This window comes from Neoarius graeffei, chromosome 22, assembly GCF_027579695.1.
Source record: "Neoarius graeffei isolate fNeoGra1 chromosome 22, fNeoGra1.pri, whole genome shotgun sequence".
NCBI classification, from domain to species: Eukaryota; Metazoa; Chordata; class Actinopteri; order Siluriformes; family Ariidae; genus Neoarius; species Neoarius graeffei.
The window spans coordinates 47807109-47828775 of NC_083590.1; the positions used below are offsets into that span (position 1 = coordinate 47807109).

A 21667-nucleotide genomic window follows, 5' to 3' on the forward strand; every position below is an offset into this window, starting at 1 on the left:
CCAGGAATTTACAGGAACTGGAGGCTTTTTGCCAAGAAGAATGGGCAGCTTTACCATCTGAGAAAATAAAGAGCCTCATCCACAACTACCACAAAAGACTTCAGGGTGTCGTTGATATTAGAGGGGGCAATACATGGTATTAAGAACTGGGGTATGTAAACTTTTGATCAGGGTCATTTGGATGTTTTATGTTGTCATTATGATTTAAAAATAGAAAACACAGTTATCAATAAATGGCTTCACCAAACCACTAACCATGAGTGGGGAAAAAGTGTGTTATCATTTCATATTCTCTGAAAAAAGGCCAAGAAAGCAAAAATTCTGCGAGGGTATGTAAACTTATGAGCACAACTATAACTATGTTTCCAATGATATGGAACCAAATATTTGTTTTATGGTATAAAGAATGATTTAAGTGCATCCCTTTTGGAGCTACCTGTGGTCAAAAAAGCACTTTTTTTCTAAATGACGAGTAATTTTGCTAAATATGACACACATTGCCATACATTCACCAAAAATAACGTTATCACCAATTTTTTTTGCATGGTAAATAGAGCGATCACAGGGCTACAATAAACAACCAAGTTTATTTAGTCAAGCCTTTTGATATTGAAGGTAAGTGTTAAATGTGATTTTTAGCTTGCGTACCCTGATTGTAAAACAACCCGTATGCAAGGTTCTTCTGACGTTATCTTGTGTTTGTCGCCCTTTTTATAAACCCAGTTTGGTCTTCCTCTAGAATTTCTGCTTCGAGATGATTGTTGTATATATTTTATAATCTACGTTTAGTAATGAGGTCTATAATTCTCACAGTTCTCTTTATCTTTCCCTTGTATTATTTTTTTAAGTGTCCAATTAAAAGTGGCCAGGAGTAATGGTGCTAACTCTTGTTTAAATATTTTGTACCACTCTGCTGGGTATCCATCGCTACCTGGATATTTATTGGTTTTTTTTTTTTTAACGTACTTATTGCGTCACTCTCGTCTTCTATTGTAACATCGGCCGTTAACGTGTCATTTTGTATGTTACTAGGTCCAGTGAATTTAGAAATGTGGCAGAAAACAGAATCCAGGGACACATGTCGGCCCGGGGGCATTTTGAGTTATTGACAGATTCAGAAAGTACAGTTTCTAAGCTTTCCAATGATGCCTTCCATGTGGAGATCTGACAATATTTGAAGAATGTGTGGCCTTTTGAAAGTGTATACTTCTTAAAACAGAAAAGGGAGAAAATCGCCCTCAAAGTTTTCCATCTCAGCTACTCTGGGTGTAGGGCGGGTACATAATGGTGCTCATCTGCATGACATTAAGGAAAGCCCTACCCCCTACGAGCTAGCACGATGCTACTTTCATGTAAACAAATCACCATGTCAATTTTCCTTCCATGCAAAGTATGCCCAACACAATTATGAAGTACAAAAATAAGTCCTAAAGTATACTTTAACGTTTTGTGGTTGAAAAATTACTCACACCATAAGAAAGAAAGATAGCACGATGATGACACAACTAACACAACGCTAGTTTCATGTAAAGCCTCGGTCACAACCGGCCGTACGGTACGTGCTCCTACGGCCGGTCTACACGCAAAAAACGCATGAAACGCACGAGAGCGCACGTGTGAAAAGCACGAGAGCGCACGTGTGATGTGCTGATTTTCGAGCCGCAGACCGGCCGCAGATGCTCTTTGTCATGTCAAACAAACTCTACGGGCGCTTACGTTTTTTTCAGGTTGCAAGACAAACTTACGGCCAACGCGCGTCTTTCTCCATGAACAAAAAAAAAAACGCAGCGATTTGGGAAACGCCAAAAATAACACGGCCAAAAAATCGTACGTCCGGTTGTGACCTAGGCTTAACCAAACCACAACACTCTCCGTTACATGCAAAAACAACCACACAGCCTTAGATTAATAAACTTACCCCATCAGAAAGAGAAACGGCGCCTTGCACACACCAATGCCTCTGATGGAATGTAATCCTAGAACGGTCCGTGTATCATCCGATCATTCAAGTATTCCATTCAATCTGGAAAACGAGGTTGCGTTTTTTTTTTTCTAGAAATGGTGATCTCCGATGTAAATACCGAGTGTCTGTTTGCTTCGCGGTGTTTCAGCTCCTCTGTGCTCTGTTTAGCTTCCTCATTCCATAGTGAAATCACACGCCTGTATGCAGTTAAGTAGCCACGAGCTCAGCTCGTATCATACAGCTGATTCGCGGAAAAAAAAACCCAAAAGACTTAAATCATCATGTGAATGGCCCATATGGTAATTTACCCACACCCCCCAGCAGGCTACAGTCCTGACAAAAACGAGACAATTTGCAACAAAAAATGTATGCTTTTCCAACAAAACAATCTATTATCTGAAATACTGATTGCATTCTTCAAGATCTCAACTTGCACATGATGGAAAAAAACAAAAATCACAAATTTCGAAAAAAAAAAAATGCTTCTTTTGCGATTATCTCGGATTCGTTTCGGCCGACATGCGTCCCTGGATTCGGTGAGGGGTCACAAATGCTCTCATTTCTTCTTCATCTGCAGATTCAGGCTGTGTATAATTCCTCATAATATCGTTGAAAATAGTTCTGTTTCAAGGACTTGCTCTTTTTTTTCAACTTCATCTGACAATAAATCCTTTATCTTCGTTTTCAATGTCCTGATTTGTTGTTGAACCTTTTGAATCCTGTGTGTTCTGATGTTTCTGTTCCAATTCCCTTACCTTTTCTGTATATATATATTTTTTTTATATGACTCCAATTTAACTCTTAACATAGGCAGTTTCAGCTGTCAGTTTTTCCCTAAGAACCGCCTTCATGGCATCCCAGATTATTGTCGGGTCCACCTCTCCATTATCGTTTTTATTTCTGTTCATATCTTTTCTTTGTTCATTATTTAATATTCCTACATTGAGTTTAGAGTTTATTTTTAAAAGGGACAGTGTACAAATTAAACATTATCCTTGCGGTAAGGACAGATGTCTGTGCCAGGTTATAGCAGTACATGCTAGTTTCCGCCTGTAGTCCCTTGGCACGTGGATGTAAAAGAAGATAAATAAAATGTACAGGAAATGTCACCAAATCTGTCATTAGAGCAATTTGTAGTGGTTTAGACCAGTAGAATAGAAGTGGATAGCCTCGTAAAGCATACATAGCAGCGTCATTTTTCACAATCTCACACACGCACACACCATAAGTTAAGCGAAATGTGCAAAGGAATGTGCAAGTCAGTGCAAATATGCATTATCCCATCCCACTACCCCCTCTTTACATAGAGTACAAGTTTTACCACTCCAACCTCGAGAGAGAGAAAGCGCAAGACATGCGCTCCAAACCACCAAAACTTCACATTTCAGTAGGTTATACCCTCCCACACCTAATGGTCATACACAAGCATAATAAGATAAAATAAAAATAAGGGTGTATTCAGACCAGGATAGTTCGATAGTTCACTTGCTTTGGTCCGAACCAAATGTTTTTTTTATTTTTTCATTTTGGTGCGGTTCGCTTTCACACTGTACATTTTAGTAAGCGGACCAAAATCTGTCAACAAAGCCACGCGCCCTGAGGTCGTTCAGCTATTGGTCAGAGACGACACGCGCACAAAGCGTCAAGTTCAAAAGTAGTCATGGCGGCTTTCCGTGCTGTTATTCTTTTTAATGTCATCAAAGCTATACGTTTTTACTGTTTTCACAATTGTGCGATTACTATGCTGTTGTACAAGTAATTTATCAACGACGACGACAAAGGGCAAGGCGGCTACGGAGCATAGCGCTGATGAGCGCACATCATGTTGTGACAGTTCTGGCTCTTCACGCAATAGATGAATTTCTTTTTTGCGTCGCTAGTGCCGCCACTTTTTGAAAGAATGTCCCTGATTTTAATGTAGGTCTGACGGAGTTTCTTCACTTTTAGCCGACATTGTTCTGGCGAGCGCGTGAACCCCTTCTTCATTTTCTCACTGAATACAGCAAACACGTCGGCATTTTTGCGTGTTCTCTCCAAAAGCTCAGATATGTGGACATCTGCCCATATATCCACAAGGGTGCGCGTTTCTTCCTCGGCCCACGTTTGCCCCTACTCATTTTTTGTACTCTGTAGTCTAGCCTACCACTGGTCTGAATGACTGAACGACTGTTGTAAGGTTCCCTTGACAACCAAAACAGTGTTTGCGCTTTGCGGTGGAGTGTCAAGACTCTGTTTCCCATAATGCTCGACAAACGACGGAAGCTCCCGAGGTACAAAAAAGCAAAACTGTCAGATCAGGTCCGGTCTGCTTTCACACCTCCAAAAGATCCGCACCAGGGTTCCTTTGGTCCGGACTGAGTCCGACCTCGCAGCTCGGTCTCGGTCCGCTTGTTTGGTCCGGACCAGAGTTCAGTGGTTTGTATTCAGACCAACCCAAAAGGTCCGGACCAAGGGAAATTTGGTTCGTTTGGTCCAGACCAAACAACGTAGGTGTGAATACGCCATAAGAAAATCCCCCCCACACACACAGGACTCTCCCATCCCTCACAATCCCCACACACCCACAAACGCACTAAAAAGTGCAAGATCTGCATACCCCCCCCCCCCCCCCCCCCCCACACACACACACACACGCACACCATTCAATAAAATGCCCTAACTATCCTTTTCTATCCATGTGTGCATAATTGAGTTGATAATATCCATTTCTTTGTCAAATGTGAAAAAGACTTAAAAAAAAAAAAAAAGTCTCCACACTGTGCGTCTTTCTCTGTTATTTTATATTAATTTGTAAGTAGAGGGGATTATGGACGGACACATCTGCCCCACCGATCTCGCGTTCTTTCACTCTGAAGCCATCGGTCTGGTTCACAAAGAAATAATCAATCCTTGAATGAGTTTTATGAGCAGCTGAGTAATGTGTATAATCCTTATCCAAAGGGTGTAGGTTTCTCCGTCTATCCACCATCCCCATCTCTTCCAGTGATGCGTTTATGAATCTCGATAACTGCATTTTAGTTCTTTTAAGACTCGTTGTGTCCATGTTATGTTTCATAACATTCATGTCTCCCCCACATATATTAAGATTCCCTCCGTTTCTACAGCTATGACATCGAACAGGGATTTGAAGAAATGATCACTCTGGGGGTGCATACACGTTTATCAATGTCACTGGTTGTTTTTCTATCCTCCGCTTTACTATGATGTATCTTCCTTGTCTATCTTTGAGTTCCTTTTCATAGTCAACTTGAATTGTTTGATATTAATGTGTCCCTCTTTATATGCGCTGTAATATAAGTTCCTATAGCCGTATCTTTTTAATTTATCATGCTCTGACTGGGATAAATGGGTCTCTTGCAGGAATATGATCTGTGCTTTTTCTTTCTTCAGTTTCGTCATAACCCTTTCTCTTTTCTCATCCCATCTCTAGCCACTTTATCCTGTTCTACAGGGTCGCAGGCAAGCTGGAGCCTATCCCAGCTGACTACGGGCGAAAGGCGGGGTACACCCTGGACAAGTCGCCAGGTCATCACAGGGCTGACACATAGACACAGACAACCATTCAGACTCACATTCACACCTACGGTCAATTTAGAGTCACCAGTTAACCTAACCTGCATGTCTTTGGACTGTGGGGGAAACCGGAGCACCTGGAGGAAACCCACGCGGACACGGGGAGAACATGCAAACTCCGCACAGAAAGGCCCTCGCCGGCCACAGGGCTCGAACCCGGACCTTCTTGCTGTGAGGCGACAGCGCTAACCACTACACCACCGTGCTGCCCCGTCCTTTCTCTTTTCATTGGCATATTTAGACCATTTATGTTCAGCGACATGAATTTGACAATATTAGCCATCATTCTGTTTTGTCATTCTCCGACAACTCTGAACTAAATTCTCTGAACATTTAACATAACATGAAACAAGAGAACTTCCAGAGGTGGGGGGGATATTCCTCCCTCCCCAAGTCCCCGTTGGTGGGTGAAGAGGAAATCCTCATCTCTAGGAGAGGGCCCCTTCCTAGGCCCAGAGCTAACCCAACTTGTGGTGTCCCTAGTGTCTAGACAAGTCCAGCTTAAAATTACCTGACCTCTCCCAGTCGGTTCTTAACTCCGATTAAATAAATCTTTGAATCAGTCATTTCAACCCACGCTGTGGACAAAGTCCCATTCAATGTGCAGAGATGTATTCAAATAATGTTTGCTGTGATTAAGGGTTTTCCTCGGTCCTATCTTAGTACTTGTCTTTGTCCATACCTGTATTCTCTCTGACCCTCGGTGTTGCCTCCTTTTCTTAAGCAAAACATTCTTTACGGTTTCCACTGATAGTTTTGTAGTTTTCCTCTCACTCGGTTCGCTGCATCTTGGTTCCGTTCTTTTGCTGCCATCCTCGCATCTCCCCTCCCGTCACAGCTCCGGTGTCCTCCGCTGACATGTCCACGGTGTAGCCCCTTTCCTCCATGTCGCGTGCAGCTTCTCTGGCGCTCCCGTACACCTTCACACCGTCATCCCAGTGAATCCGTATTCTTGTGAGCGGCGTCTGGAAATGAATTCCCTTTTCTTTTAACTTTTTTTTTTTTTTTTTTTGATGCCCACATGTGTCTTCCATTTCTGGACGATTTCAGTAGGGTCGTCATGGTCAAAGAAAACTTGTTTACCGCAAACCTGTATTTTCTTCTGCCACGCTTTCTTTAAAATCATTTCCTTCATCTCAAGCTGTAGAAAGTTGACTATAATTGACCTGGGAACAGCTCCCGGTCCCGGTTTTTGGGCGAGGGCTCGGTGTGCTCTTTGGATCTGGAGATTAGTTCCTTCTGGCAGCTGGAGTTCAGTGCCTAGTAGTTGTTCCAAGTATTTGGCAGCGGAGCTCCCTTCCATCCCCTCCGGGATGCCAAAGACATGAATATCGTTTCTCCTTGATCTGCTTTCGAGGTCCGTTATCTTTTCTTGCATCTGCGTCAGTGTGTCGTTCGCGTCCGCCTGCCACTCTTCCAGCTCCGCTATGCGCGTCTGGGCTTCTGTGATGTTCATCTTTTGTGTCTGCAGTTTGCTGCTGTTCTCAGTGAGCTTGCGTTCAATTTCTTGTCGGAAGTTGCTGATTTCTTCCTTCACTTCTCTTTTCAGTTCGTCTTTGAGTGTGGTAAACTCGTGTCGTAGCTCTTGTTTAAGCTCTCTTATGTCACTTCTGATTATGGCGAGCCCGGCCCGGAGCGTCCCTGCCTCGCCTTGACAGTCTACTTTCTCTGCTGCGTCTTCCATCCTGTGTTCGCTAGCGCTAGCTTCGTGTTCGGAGATTTCTTCCATTTCGGGTTGTTCAGAATGATTGCTTAATTTCTTGTTGATTCTCTGGCTTCTTCTCTTTTCCTCTCTTACCTTGTTTTCATCTATCGAGTTGCGTTTATTTGTGGGTTTATTTTAACCAACTTGGGAGAGCTGGGCAAATTGCTGCTGCTCACTCCATGTTCCTGGAAGTCTCCCTTACGAACGTTGTCTCTTGTATGCGGTTTTCCTGAATTCACTTGTAAGGAGTCTTATGGCGTATTCACACCTACGTTGTTTGGTCCGGACCAAACGAACCAAATTTCCCTTGGTCCGGACCCTTTGGGTTGGTCTGAATACAAACCACTGAACTCTGGTCCGGACCAAACAAGCGGGCCGAGACCGAGCTGCGAGGTCTGACTCGGTCCGGACCAAGGAACCCTGGTGCGGATCTTTTGGAGGTGTGAAAGCAGACCGGACCTGATCTGACAGTTTTGCTTTTTTGTACCTCGGGAGCTTCCGTCGTTTGTCGAGCATTATGGGAAACAGTAGTCTTGACACTCCACCGCAAAGTGCAAACACTGTTTCGGTTGTCAAGGGAACCTTACAACAGTCGTTCAGTCATTCAGACCAGTGGTAGGCTAGACTACAGAGTACAAAAAATGAGTAGGGGCAAACGTGGGCCGAGGAAGAAACGCGCACCGTTGTGGATATATGGGCAGATGTCCACATATCTGAGCTTTTGGAGAGAACACACAAAAATGCCGACGTGTTTGCTGTATTCAGTGAGAAAATGAAGAAGGGGTTCACGCGCTCCCCAGAACAATGTCGGCTAAAAGTGAAGAAACTCCGTCAGACCTACATTAAAATCAGGGACATTCTTTCAAAAAGTGGCGGCACTAGCGACGCAAAAAAGAAATTCATCTATTGCGTGAAGAGCCAGAACTGTCACAACATGATGTGCGCTCATCAGCGCTATCCTCCGTAGCCGCCTTGCCCTTTGTCGTCGTCGTTGATAAATTACTTGTACAACAGCATAGTAATCGCACAATTGTGAAAACAGTAAAAACTGGAAAAAACATAGCTTTGATGACATTAAAAAGAATAACAGCACGGAAAGCCTCCATGACTACTTTTGAACTTAACGCTTTGTGCGCGTGTCGTCTCTGACCAATAGCTGAACGACCTCAGGGCGCGTGGCTTTGCTGACAGATTTTGGTCCGCTTACTAAAATGTACAGTGTGAAAGCGAACCGCACCAAAATGAAAAAATAAAAAAAACATTTGGTTCGGACCAAAGCAAGTGAACTATCGAACTATCCTGGTCTGAATACACCCTTAAAGTGCATATCACGGGTAAATTCAGGAGCAAGATCAATGTGATTCTCCTATTTTATATTAAACTTTGGTCAAATATCTATAACATTCTGCGTTCTCTGAAATTTTTTTTTTTTTTTTTTTACCTTGCGCAATACCAGAAAAATTCAGTTGAAATCAAGCCATTTGAGGCGAATTGGTCCGCCTCTGAAAAAACTTGGCGTTTGGATTTCCCGGCAAACATTGATTTTCGTGACGTCGCGTGCGGGACGCCTCCCTCTGAATCCTACGTCAGCGCTGGTTTGTATGAGAAAACGACCTGGTGGTTTTCTGCAAATTTCTTCAAAGTTATCGCGTAATTATTAAAATGGTTAACAGATGTATCGTAGGAGGGTGTAGCAACACCAATCGTGATGGGATTAGTACTCATCGTTTTCCAAAAGACCGGACAATGAGAGAGAAATGGCAGTGCTTGGTCTACACAGGCTGTGCACTGAAACCGTGCAAAGCTCGCACAGCCTGCTGGCGCTTCCGCAGGTGACGTCACGAATCTGGCTCCAGTCTCCCTTGGGATTTTTCCAGACATGTTTTATTTTTTTTCTGCTGTAGACAGATGGCCTTGGGCAAAATTACCCTTCTGGATGAGTGTGTAAAGGGACGTACTTTCATATAAAAAAAAAAAAAAAAACACGAAATTGGTCCAGAATATGCACTTTAAGAGCGTCTTTGCAGTGTGCATCCCCGATATAGACAGTAGTTGCTAAATCCACTCGGTTAACCTATTCACCAGTTAACCTAACCTGCATGTCTTTGGACTGTGGGGGAAACCGGAGCACCCGGAGGAAACCCACGGGGAGAACATGCAAACTCCACACAGAAAGGCCCTCGCCGGTCACGAGGCTCGAACCCAGAACCTTCTTGCTGTGAGGCAACAGTGCTAACCACTACACCAGTGTGCCGCCACCCCATTACCACCCCAAAGTGTATAACTGCAACTCGCAAAGTGTTTTTCATCTTGTACCACAGCAACATGTCGAGCGATTACAGTTTATAATTGATTAACAAATGATGTCATGTTCTTTAACCATTTCTAATTACGAGATTATTATATAACAAATATACAGCCATTAAGCCCATTTCTAGACCCGTTCAATAATATCAAGCTTGAGATTGTCGTACTCTATTGGTAGATTGCGCGGCTTATTTCTAGAAAGAAAATGAACTCCTCTGTCCTGAAGACGTTCCAGTAGCAGAAAATCTACTAATCGGTGCAAAGCACTGGCAACCATGTCTCATTCCTTAAAAGCTAAATAAATGTATTTTATTAAATAACAGCACATTTATTCACCTGAGATTGTGCGCAGTATCCGTCACACAAGCCCCGTTACTACACTGCACAAAATGATGTCTTAGCAAGTGAAAATTATCTTGAAAATAGTTGAAACGATCTAGCAGTTCCTGTTAGAAGAATACAAGACGCCAATTCTGAGATTATTAAACCTCGTTCTAGATTGCAACCAACTTTCTCAGACGGCTTATCAAGTAGAAATCTGTCCATGCAGCAAGATCATTTCACTGGTATTGAGTAACTTTCTCCTCAAATTCAGTTTTCAGTTTTTTGCACTGTATAGAAACATGAACATATAACCAATTCCAAAAGAAGCTGGGATGCTGTGTAAAACATAGCACAGTGTGGTGATTTGCGAATCATGGAAACCCTGTATTTCATTAGAAATGGTACAACGACAGCATATCAAATGTTGAAACTGAAGTTTTGTTTGAAAAATTATATGCTCATTTTGAATTTCGTGTCAGGAACACACACACAAAAAAAGCTGGGACGGGGCAACAAAAAACTGGAAGTGTGTAATGGGTTGTTGTTTTTTTGATTAAACTGATTTGGTTAATTGGTAACAGGTCAGTAACATGATTGGATATAAAAAGAGCATCCTGGAGAGGCGGAGTCTCTCGGAAGTAAAGACGGGGAGGGGTTCACCGCTCTGTGAAAGACTGTGTGGGCAAACAGTGCAACAATTTAAGGATAACGTTCCTCAGGGAAGAGAAAAAGCAGCCTTTATTTGTCACATGTACACTCAAGCACAGACCTGAAGCACACAGTGAAATTCCTCCTCTGCATTTAACCCGTTTGAAGCAGTGAACGCGCACAAGTGAGCAATAAGCAAGCACGTGCACGCTATGCTACAGTGCCCAGGGAGCAGTTGGGGGTTAGGTGCCTTGCTCAAGGGTACTTCAGCCCAACCTCAGGCCATGGCTGCCCCATATTAACCTCATATTTCATCTCATCTCATTATCTCTAGCCGCTTTATCCTTCTACAGGGTCGCAGGCAAGCTGGAGCCTATCCCAGCTGACTACGGGCGAAAGGCGGGGTACACCCTGGACAAGTCGCCAGGTCATCACAGGGCTGACACATAGACACAGACAACCATTCACATTCACACCTACGGTCAATTTAGAGTCACCAGTTAACCTAACCTGCATGTCTTTAGACTGTGGGGGAAACCGGAGCACCCGGAGGAAACCCACGCGGACACGGGGAGAACATGCAAACTCCGCACAGAAAGGCCCTCGCTGGCCCCGGGGCTCGAACCCAGGACCTTCTTGCTGTGAGGCGACAGCGCTAACCACTACACCACCGTGCCGCCCCCATATTAACCTAAGCAGTGTAAAATTGCAAAGAATTTGGCGATCACATCATTTACAGGACATGATATCATCTTGGCAATATTAAATGGTAGTCTAATAGACTACAACGTGAAACAGCTCACAAATGCAAGTTACCAAACTAAGTGTAATTTTAAACCACCAATGTCTCAGACAAATTAAGAAAATAATGTGCCAAACAATAATCGGTACATACAGGATGTCTGTGAAGGTTCTCAGTCATCCAGGTCATCGTAAACCGTAGGTGCTAAAGAAGGCAACTGGACTTGCTTGAAATCCTTGAAGACGTTTCACCTCTCATCCGAAAGGCTTCTTCAGTTCTGTCTGACTAGTGCGGACTTCCAGGTATTTATCCTCTAGTGGACCAAAAGCATGACATGGGTCATTGACCCTCTGTCATCCTCTAGGCGTTAGACCGGTGGTTTGACAGGGGAGTAAAAGAAGCCATCTTGGTCAACTTGGAACAACCATCACTGAATAGAGGAGGTGGTCTGAGACACCACGTATCAGCCACCTACAATGCAGTGGTCTACTTGGCACACTTCCCAGAAAACTGAATACACATCTGTAACAGTCCCTGATGTGGGTGGAGTACAGAAGTACGGCAGGCAGGAGTTCATGTTCACACACACACTCTCTCACACACACACCTTTTTTTTTATTTTACCTATTTTCTTAGCTTTTCAGCTTTGCTCGCACACAACACGCACACGTGTTCTAGTCGGGAGAGAGACCTCTTCTTTGCTCTCCCCCTCCTTTTATGCTCCACCATCCCTGCAAAAAAAAAAACCACACATTGACACCAGGTGTAATGACCTAACCACTCACCTTCCCCGGCCCCACCCTCCATTCACAAACTGACGCTTGGCCAGCCCCCACTGCCACATACCCCCACCGTCTGGCCTGCAGCAGACAACCCCCCCCCCCCCCCCCCATCCCCCACGGGACAAGAAGTCCACCACCGCCATCTGCGCCCCCAGCCTGTGGACAACTTCTAATTTAAGCAGCTGGAGGGAGAGATACTAATGGGTGATCTGCCCATTGGCATCCTTCATGCGGTGGAGCCACTGGAGGGGCGTGTGGTCCAAACGGAGGGTGAAAGGGTGCCCCAGCAGGTAGTATCGGAGGGCGAGGACCGCTCACTTGATGGCCAGGCACTCCTTTTCAATGGTGCTGTACTTGCTTTCACGCATTGAGAGATTGCGGCTGATTTACAGCATGGGACAGAACGGCCCCCAGCCCTCTGTCCGATGCGTCTGTCTGTAAAATAAAGGGAAGAGAGAAGTCAGGGGAGTGTAAAAGTGCCCCCCCCACACACACAGTGCAGCCTTTACCTTAGTGAAAGCTTGTTGGCACTGCTCCATCCACTGGACCGGGAGTCCCAGGAACTGTTTCACCCCCTTTTTGGTCTTGGGTCTCGGGCAGGCTGCAATTGCTGCAGTCTTGTTAATTTGGGGCCACACCTGCCCATGACCCAAGTGGAAACCTAGATACCGTACTTCCACCTGCCCAGTTGCACACTTTTTTGGGTTAGCTGTGAGACCTGCATGCCTCAGTGGCTCTAGGACGGCCCTAAGGTGTTCCAGATGCTGCGGCCAATCATTACTATAAACAATTGTCGTCCAGGTACGTGGCCGCATAGGCAGCGTGAGGACGGAGGATCTTGTCCTTGAGCTGCTGGAACGTAGCGGGCTCCCCAAATAACCCAAAAGGGAGCGTGACACATTGGTGTAATCCAAACGGTGTGGAAAAGGCAGTTTTCTCTCGGGATAGAGGAGTCAAGGGGATCTGTCAGTATCCCTTTGCTAGAGCAACTCGTCAATGTAAGGCATTGGGTATGCGTCAAATTTAGACTCCGCATTGACTTTTCTATAGTCCACACAGAACCGGACTGACCCGTCGGTCTTGGGAACCAGGGCCACTGGGCTGCTCCAGTCACTGTGTGACTCCTCGTTTATGCCCCATTTCGAGCATGGCCTTGAGTTCATCCTGAACCACTTTTTGTTTTGTGGGGGTTTGTTTGTTTTGTTTGTTTGTTTGTTTGTTTTTTCTCTTGTGTTCGGGCAAGCAGTAAGGGCAGCTACGCACTACCACCCCCGGGGGTGTCTCAGTGTGGTGTTCTATGAGGTGGGTGCAACTGGGAAGGGGCGAGAACACATTGGAAAATTCCTTTTGCAACTTTGCCACCTCCATGAGTTGGGCCAGTGAGAGGTGGTCTCCACAAGGGACTGGAGTGGTTCGAGATTTTTCTTTTTTTTTTTTTTTTTTTTTTTTTTAAACCTCCAGCTTCACCTTTTCTGGGACTACTGACGCCAATGCCACGGGGACCCCCCTCATTCCAACGTTTTAATCAGTTAAGGTGGTAAATTTGCAATGCCCCACCCCATCCATTTGCCTCACCTCATAGCTGATGTCCCTGACTCGCCGTCTGACCTCGAAGGGCCCTTGACACTTGACAATTAATTTGGAGCTCGACGTGGGCAATAATACGAGCACTTTGTCTCCCGGCGTGAACTCTCTAAGGCGCGTGCCCCGGTCATACAGCCGGATTTGACGTTCTTGTGCCTGCCGTAAATTCTCCTGGGTTAAGTGTGAGAGTGTGTGGAGTTTTGCACGCAGGTTGAGAACGTATTGAATTTCATTCTTGCTAGGCGAAGGTCCCTCCTCTCAATTTTCCCACAGCACGTCCAAAATGCCACGCGGCTTACGCCCATATAATAACTCAAACGGTGAGAAACCTGTGGAGGCTTGCGGGACCTCTCGTACTGCAAATAATGGGCTTGAGCCATTTATCCCAGTTACGTGCATCCTCACTTACGAATTTCCAAATTGTTTTTGAGCGTTTGATTAAAACACTCCACTAAGCTATCAGTTTGTGGGTGATAGACACTGGTGCGGATAGACTTAATCCCCAATAACCCATACAGTTCGTTCAGTGTGCGTGACATAAATGTAGTGTCTTGGTCTGTCAGGATTTCTTTCGGAATCCCAACCCAGGAGATAAGGCAGAAGAGTGCTTCCACAATACTGTGTACAGAAATATTGCAGAGAGGTACCGCTTCCAGATATCACATTGCATAGTCCACCAGAACTAAAATAAAGCAATATCCCCGTGCTGACCGATCTAATGGCCCAACGAGATCCATGCCAATTCTCTCAAAAGGGGTCTCGGTTAGAGGGAGAGGGCGCAAAGGCGCCTTTGGAGTGGCCGCGGGATTTACTAATTGGCATTTGCGCCACGCCGCACATTACTGATGGACATCCCCGTGAATCCCTGGCCAATAGAACTGGGCCATTATTCGGGCTAGTGTTTTATCTTGCCCCAAGTGCCTGGCCATGGGATTAAAGTGAGCCACATGGAATACGAGTTCCCTACGGCTCTTTGGGATCAACAGCTGGGTTATCTGCTCACCAGCTTGAGAGTCCTGCGTCACTCAGTACAACCTATCCTTAATGATAGCGAAATAGGGGAAGGCCGGTGTCATGCTCGGCTGGAGAGTTTGACCATCGATTTACTCTCGCTTGATTAAACGCATGCTGCAGGGTCTTGTCTCGTGACTGCTCTAATGGGAAATTCTCAAGGGAATCCCCGAGGGAGGGAGGAGGGGCGAGTTGCTCCTCACTCCTAGTATCGCCCTGATGCGGTGCTGATGTAGACAACTCTGTGACTGCTTCCCCAGCCAATGCCACACTGGGATCTTCCCGTGACGTATTTATGCTGGACCCACTTCGCATTGTGTTCCATCAATTCTTTAAACCCTAGCCAATCAGTTCCCAAAGTTAGTGACTGGCTGAGACGAGGATTAACCGCCGCCTTAATTCTATGCGTTTGGCCCTGGAATAGAATATGGATGGACACTAGAGGGTAATTGTAAACATCCCCGTGCGCGCACACAACACCTTCACCGCTTGTGCTGTCCCAAATGCCTCACCTTGCACCAGGCTTTGGTGACTTGAGGTCTGATTACAACCGGAATCCACCAATGCGTGATATTTATCCCCTTGAACACTTACCGGTGTACGATACGTTCCAGCCCGATCAGCAGCGGTCTCTGGCCCATCGGAGATCCGGATCACAGCTACCCCCTCTTCTGGGGGCTCTGACTGGAGATGCTCTGACTCCCTGCTGCGCCAGCACACCGGCCCAGGCTTTCCCTCTGCAGCGGCATTGAGTGTCACTCACCTGAGGAGATGACACAGACATGGAAGAGGGAGACAGGAGGACACCATGGGTGCGATGGGCTGGCTTAGAGGGAGCCGGCTGCCGCCTCTGCGGTGGGGGAATGGGGTGGGGAAGGGAAAGAGACCGGGGGGAGAGAGAAAGCGGGGAGAGGCACCTCGTCTGCTTGCCGTCGGAACCGCCTCCAGATGATCCTCCGCCAACTCGACAGCTTGTTCTAGCAAGGCCGGGTGATGACACTGGACCCATTCCGCCGTTCCTTCCGGAAGTCGAGAGATGAACTGTTCCAGTGTCACCAGATCGATGATCCCGTCAGTGTCACGGTCTTTCACCCTCAGCCACCACCGTCAGGCGTCCCGGAGTTGCTGGCCAAATGCAAACGGCCAGCTGACCTCCTCCAATGCCAGTGTGCGGAAGTGCTGGCGATGTTCCGGGGAGTGGCCGACACGCTGCAGGATGGCTTTCTTCAAGTCAGCATATGTTAGTCAGCAGGGAGCTGTGAGCTTTGCCTTACCAGTTAGAACCGGGAGGAGGCGTGCTGCTCAAGTGGCCACCCCCACGTTTCGGCCGCTTGCTCAAAGAGGGCGAGGAACGCTTCTAGATCGTCCTGCGGGCCCAACTTCATGAGGGTGCCTGTTGCAGTGACGGTTGAAGCCCCTACCAATGCTAGTAGATGCCAGAATGCCTGATCTTCCTGCTGGGCCAGCATCAAGGCTTCAAAGCGTTGCTCTTGCTCCTTCTGGAGGGTGATCAGTGCTTGATGCTGGTTCTGCTGGGCAGTAGCAAGGGCATGGATGAGCTCTTTGAATGGGGAGGACTCTGTGGTGGTTCCCTTCTGTACCTCCAGGTCACGGCACCACTGTAACAGTCTCTGATGTGGGTGGAGTACAGAAGTACGGCAGGCAGGAGTTGATGTTCTCTCTCACTTTATTTTACCCTTTTTTTTTTTTTTTTTTTTAAGCTTTTCAGCTTTGCTCACTCACACGTGTGTTCTGATCAGGAGAGACACCTCTTCTCTGCTCTCCACCTCCTTTTATGCTCCACCATCCCTGCAAAATACACACGCCCACACATTTAATTGACGCCAGGTGTAATGATTTAGCCACTCACCTTTCCTGGCCCCGCCCTCCATTCACAAACTGATGCTTGGCCACGCCCTCACTGCCACAACATCCACACCAAGACTCAGCTGACTTCAGTGACTCACATGATGGCAGAGAGAGCCAATGACTCTCTTGGCTGCTAACACCGTTCACACCTGGCCTCCAGTGACCCACACCTACAGGATGACAGAGTATCAACGACCCATGTGATTTCACCGACTCTCCTTAGGGTTGCTTTTGGTCCACTAGAGGATAAATACCTGGAACTCCCCACTAGTCAGACAGAACTGAAGAAGCCTTTCGGCTGAGAGGTAAAATGTCTTCAAGGATTTCAAGCAAGTCCAGTTGCCTTCTTTAGCACCTACGGAATAATCGGTACATTGGTATTTCACAACCTCTCTAAAGATTAAAGTGGTGTCTTTGTCTTTGTGTGACTCTTTACTCAACACAACTGGATCATTACTGAATAAAACGTTTGTGACTGTATGTTTATAACAGATTTGTTCACAAGAGGCATCGATATCCAGGCAGTGAACGTGGTCATCAACTTCGACTTTCCGAAGAATGCGGAGACGTATCTGCATCGAATCGGGCGCTCAGGTGACAGATCGTTTTGTTTCGTTGTTGATCTGCAGAGTTGTAATGCTTAGATACCATACACATCTTGTAGAAGGAACCTGTAGAAGTTGTCATGGAAACTTGGGTCTGTTTCAGGGAGGTTTGGCCACCTGGGTCTGGCCATTAACTTGATCACAGCGGAGGATCGATTCAACCTGAAAGCCATCGAGGACCAGCTGGTGACTGACATCAAGCCCATCCCCAGCAACATCGATAAAAGTCTGTACGTGGCAGAGTTCCACTCAACCAACGACGAGGCAGAGGAGCAGGAGACACCCCAAGACCCCTAAAGTACCACCAGAACTGGACAAGTCGGTGCCACAACGAATGGATGAGTCAATCTGGGGTGTGAAAGAGAGAGCGAGCGAGCATAGCCTAATATATTGAAGTATTTTACATTTTCAGTTAAGCAGTATGAAGATCTGCTTAACATTTCATCTTGGAGTCAAAACACATTGTACGAGGGTAAGTCAAAAAGTTCTAAGACGGATGTTATAATTTCAAAAGAATTCAAAAAAAGGAATACAAAATTCTCCGATGGAAACATCGTTTGCAGAAGTGTTTAGACTTAGCTTTGTTATTTTCATAAAGATTTTTTTTCAATTTGTCTTCGAATTTTTTGACACCCTCGTATATGCTCTCCTCTCCTCAGATCAAACCTGGCTTTGCACAAATATCAGCTTTTGCACTCTATACACACACACACACACACACACACACACACACACACACAAAAGCATGTGGGTCCCAAATGTCCAGTGGTATCTTTTGTGGTTCACTTTTTATTTCAAAAAATTGTCAAGGATTGTATCACTGGCTGAGCCGAACATGTATTATGCTTTGCACCAGAAAAAAAACCCCCCGCAAAGAACAAAATGTACATTCCAGTGTTCATTTCAGACTGTCATTTAAAAAAATATACTTTAGATAGATTCATAAGGATTTGGCTGAGATATATAAAAAAATAATTAAAATATATATACACACACACATTGTGTAAAGGCGGCAGTCTGGAGTGGATATTTATTTAGCATGATAATTTGAAGGTTTTCCCTATCAGCTGGATAGATACATAAGACAAGAATCTTATAAATATTGCAAAATGCTGCATTTGCAAAGTTCGCTCAAGGAATATAAGCCCTAAAGGCTGCCACCTGCCAGATACAGAAGCGTTTTTTTGTTTTGTTTTGTTTTTTTTATTTTAATTGATTTTTTTTAAACTCCCTAAAGTGCCTTACTCCATTAGATCCAACAATTTTGTTTAAATTTCTAGAGATTGTGTTAAAGTTGTAGTGGTGCTACTTTCCAGTTAAAGATGCGTAGTTTCCACGTTTGATAAATCATGCAAAGGGATTAGACATGATGAGGTGTTGGCGTCTTCCTAGGCTATAAGGTAATATGATGGCTCTCAAGAATTACATGAAACTGGAAAAAAAAATAAAAGCGATTTGGTGCTCAAATCGTTTGTGGAATATGAACGGAAACGTGTGGCGCTAAATTATCTGCAATTTTCTAAAAAGGCTTGAAGGAAACTCGTTCAGCATTTTCATGCGTAGTTCATCATTGCAATAAGTCATGGCAGCTAAAAATGCGTACGTATGACCCAAGCCTTTTTAACATTTTCTAATGTTTTCTACATTAAAAAAAAAAACATTCCGAGCCTAAGTAGCTTAATACCGTTTTGTCTTGATGTGGATCAAATTTTAATCCCACAAGTGAAAAGAATGAAAATTATTAGCGTGTGGTAAATGGTAGAGGTCTAAAATACATTTTCTCATTCACTCTCTCACTCTCACTCACACACACACACACACACACACACACACACACACACATACAGGTGTGTACACATTTGCAGGTCATTTTGAGTATTTTGAGATTTATTCCCTGTTTTTAATAGAAGCCGTCTGCGTGCAAAGCATAAAATCATACTCTCGCTTTTGTTTGTCTATTCCCAGGTTGATGATGATGATGATGATGATAATAATAATAATACCTTGCTCTTTAACTGGGTATGCGTGAATGTATAAAAAAATAAGTGAGTCAACAAAGTAGTTTGAATGGCTCACCTAGATCTTGTTTTGAGCTTTGACTTGAATTGAAGCGAATGTGTGGAATTTGAAAGCAAACTGTAGCATCTTTTTAATGTTGTGGCAGCTGTGATCATTTCCTGCTTAAAATGCTTTTACCCCCCCCCCCCCTTTTTTTTTTTTTTTTTGCGCTCGAGATCCTTGTTCAGACAGTAGTAGTGTAGCACCGCATCTTTTTACTGCTGAAGCCGGAGTTTGCGTCGGGTTTCGGCTCTTCCCCTCCAGCCGAGTCGGTGAAGCTGTTTGTTCTGAGTGACCCTTAAACTGCAGTCAAATTCTCCAGCGTTCAGGACCATTTCAGAAGTGTGAATTTGACTGCAGTTGGGGGGGGGACTGTCCCTACTCTGCTGTAATTTGTTGTACATCAGAGTTTAAAAAAAAAAAAAAGGGAAAAAAACCCAACCCTCCACCCTGATTTTAGTTCTTTTCACGCTTGTGTTCATTTCTCTTCTCGGTAGTTGTGCATCAAATACATAAGGGGGGGAGGGGGGCCTTTTTCCTATACGATCTTTGGATGTGTGAGTGGAAAGTCTGCTTAAGAGAGTGTAAACGTGTGTCGGGGGATGGGTTGGGGTTTTTTCTTTTTCTTTCTTCAGCCGTGTGTTAAAACTGATGACACTGCCTTTCAGGACATGAGCTAAAGCATTAACCAAAAAGCGCGTGCATGCACGCAATTGTTTGTGTGCGCGTAATTTTGCGCGCTCACGCGCGATTGTTGTGCGCACATGCGTGATTGTGCGTGTGCACGTAATTGTGCGTGCGCTCATGCGTGATGGTGTGTGCGAGATTGTGTGCGTGTGATGGTGTGCGTGTGATATTGTGTGTGATAGTGTGTGAGATTGTACGCACACGTGTGATTGTGTGCGTAATTTGTGCTTGTGTGTGTGCATGCTTGCGTGTGCGCTTGTGTGATGCGTGCGTGTGCGCGATTTGTGCGCACGTGTGATTTGTGCGTGTGATTGTGTGATTTGTGCAATTTGTGCTTGTGTGATTTGTGCGTGCGTGCGATTTGTGCGTGTGCGAGATTTGTGCGCACGTGTGTGATTTGTGCGCGCAATGTGCGTGTAATTTGTGCGCGTGTGTGATTTGTGTGCGCGCGCACGTGCGATTTGTGCATGCATGCGCTTGTGCGCGCATGCTCGATTGTGCTGATTGTGTGCGCGTGTGCTCGTGTGTGCCTGCTCACTCGATTGTGTGCGCGCGAGTGATTGTGCGTGTGTCCGTGCGCGAGTGATTGTGCGTGTGTCCGTGCGCGAGTGATTGTGCGTGTCCGTGCGCGAGTGATTGTGCGTGTGTCCATGCGCGAGTGATTGTGCATGTGTCCGTGCGCGAGTGATTGTGCGTGTGTCCATGCGCGAGTGATTGTGCATGTGTCCGTGCGCGAGTGATTGTGCGTGTGTCCATGCGCGAGTGATTGTGTGTCCGCGCGCTCGAGCGTGTGTGGAAGCAAGAGTGCCTACACTGAGATTAGATGTGTACCTGTTCTGTGCTTTATAGCTTGTGTGTGTGTGTGTGTGTGTGTGTGTGTGTGTGTGTGTGTGTTTTTCATGTGTTAAGTCCTCGGTATACTTCTTGAAGAGATGATGATATTCATCATTGCTGGCCAGAAAAAAAAAAAAGTAATCCGAGCCGCCTGTGACTGGAGCATTCAGCCAAAACGAATCCAGTTACGATATTCCAGTTTGTAAGATTGTTAAAGTTTTGGCTTTTCACAACAAGCTTCATTAAGCTGGAAGTGTACCGAGGCATTGCAATGTTCAATCCCAAAAGTTAGTGTGAGTAAACACTATTGGGGCTTTACGTAAAGTTCCGAATCTGAGCCAAAAGCTTCACAAATCAATATTCCTGTTGTTGCAAATGAATTGTAATATGCACAGTGATTGGAAAAGTTTCAAAAGTGTTTTGCCCCTTAGTTCCTTGTCTACAAATCGTCTAACACAGTAAATCAGTTAAACACTGAATTTACTGGGGGGAAAAAAACACCGCTTTCACTCATGCAATGGCATTTCAGGGCCACTGTTTGGGGGGGAATGAAAATACAATATTTTGAGAAAAAGATCAGAGTATGAAGTGGGAGGAGTCAGTGTTTTAAGAATAAAGGCATAATATTTCAAGAAAGTCACAATATTTTGGGAATTAAGTCATAGTATTATGACAAAATGGTGCAGTGAAAAATAAATAATTGTTTTTGGAACTTTGAAATGATGGTGCATGAAAATTGCATTTCTTGTGTTGAAGGCGAAATGGCAGGCAGTGGTCACTCAAGGCTATCGCCGGTTACATCTACGGTGTAACAGATGCAGTATAACACGGGCGCTCTCCGCACAGCTGGCAACCCCTGATGTATTTCATATTAGGCTTTAAAGTTTATCATACGAGTCCATATGCTATAATTTGTTGGGGACTCGGAGCGTGTCAAAGTCCACGCCTTCAGATTTGATAACATTTTGTCGACAC

The 21667-nt window shown here is 45.2% G+C and overlaps 1 protein-coding gene across 1 annotated transcript in view; it reads left to right on the forward strand.

The window, feature by feature from the left end:
• The window catches only part of LOC132870906 (probable ATP-dependent RNA helicase ddx6), a 108550-nt gene extending 88282 nt beyond the window's left edge, over positions 1 to 20268 (forward strand). The window contains exons 12-13 of the mRNA XM_060904883.1: positions 17001 to 17102; positions 17217 to 20268. Coding sequence (XP_060760866.1) covers positions 17001 to 17102; positions 17217 to 17410 — 296 coding nt within the window. The 3' untranslated portion in view covers positions 17411 to 20268. The remainder of the gene's footprint in view (positions 1 to 17000; positions 17103 to 17216) is intronic.
• Positions 20269 to 21667: the final 1399 nt, after the last annotated feature.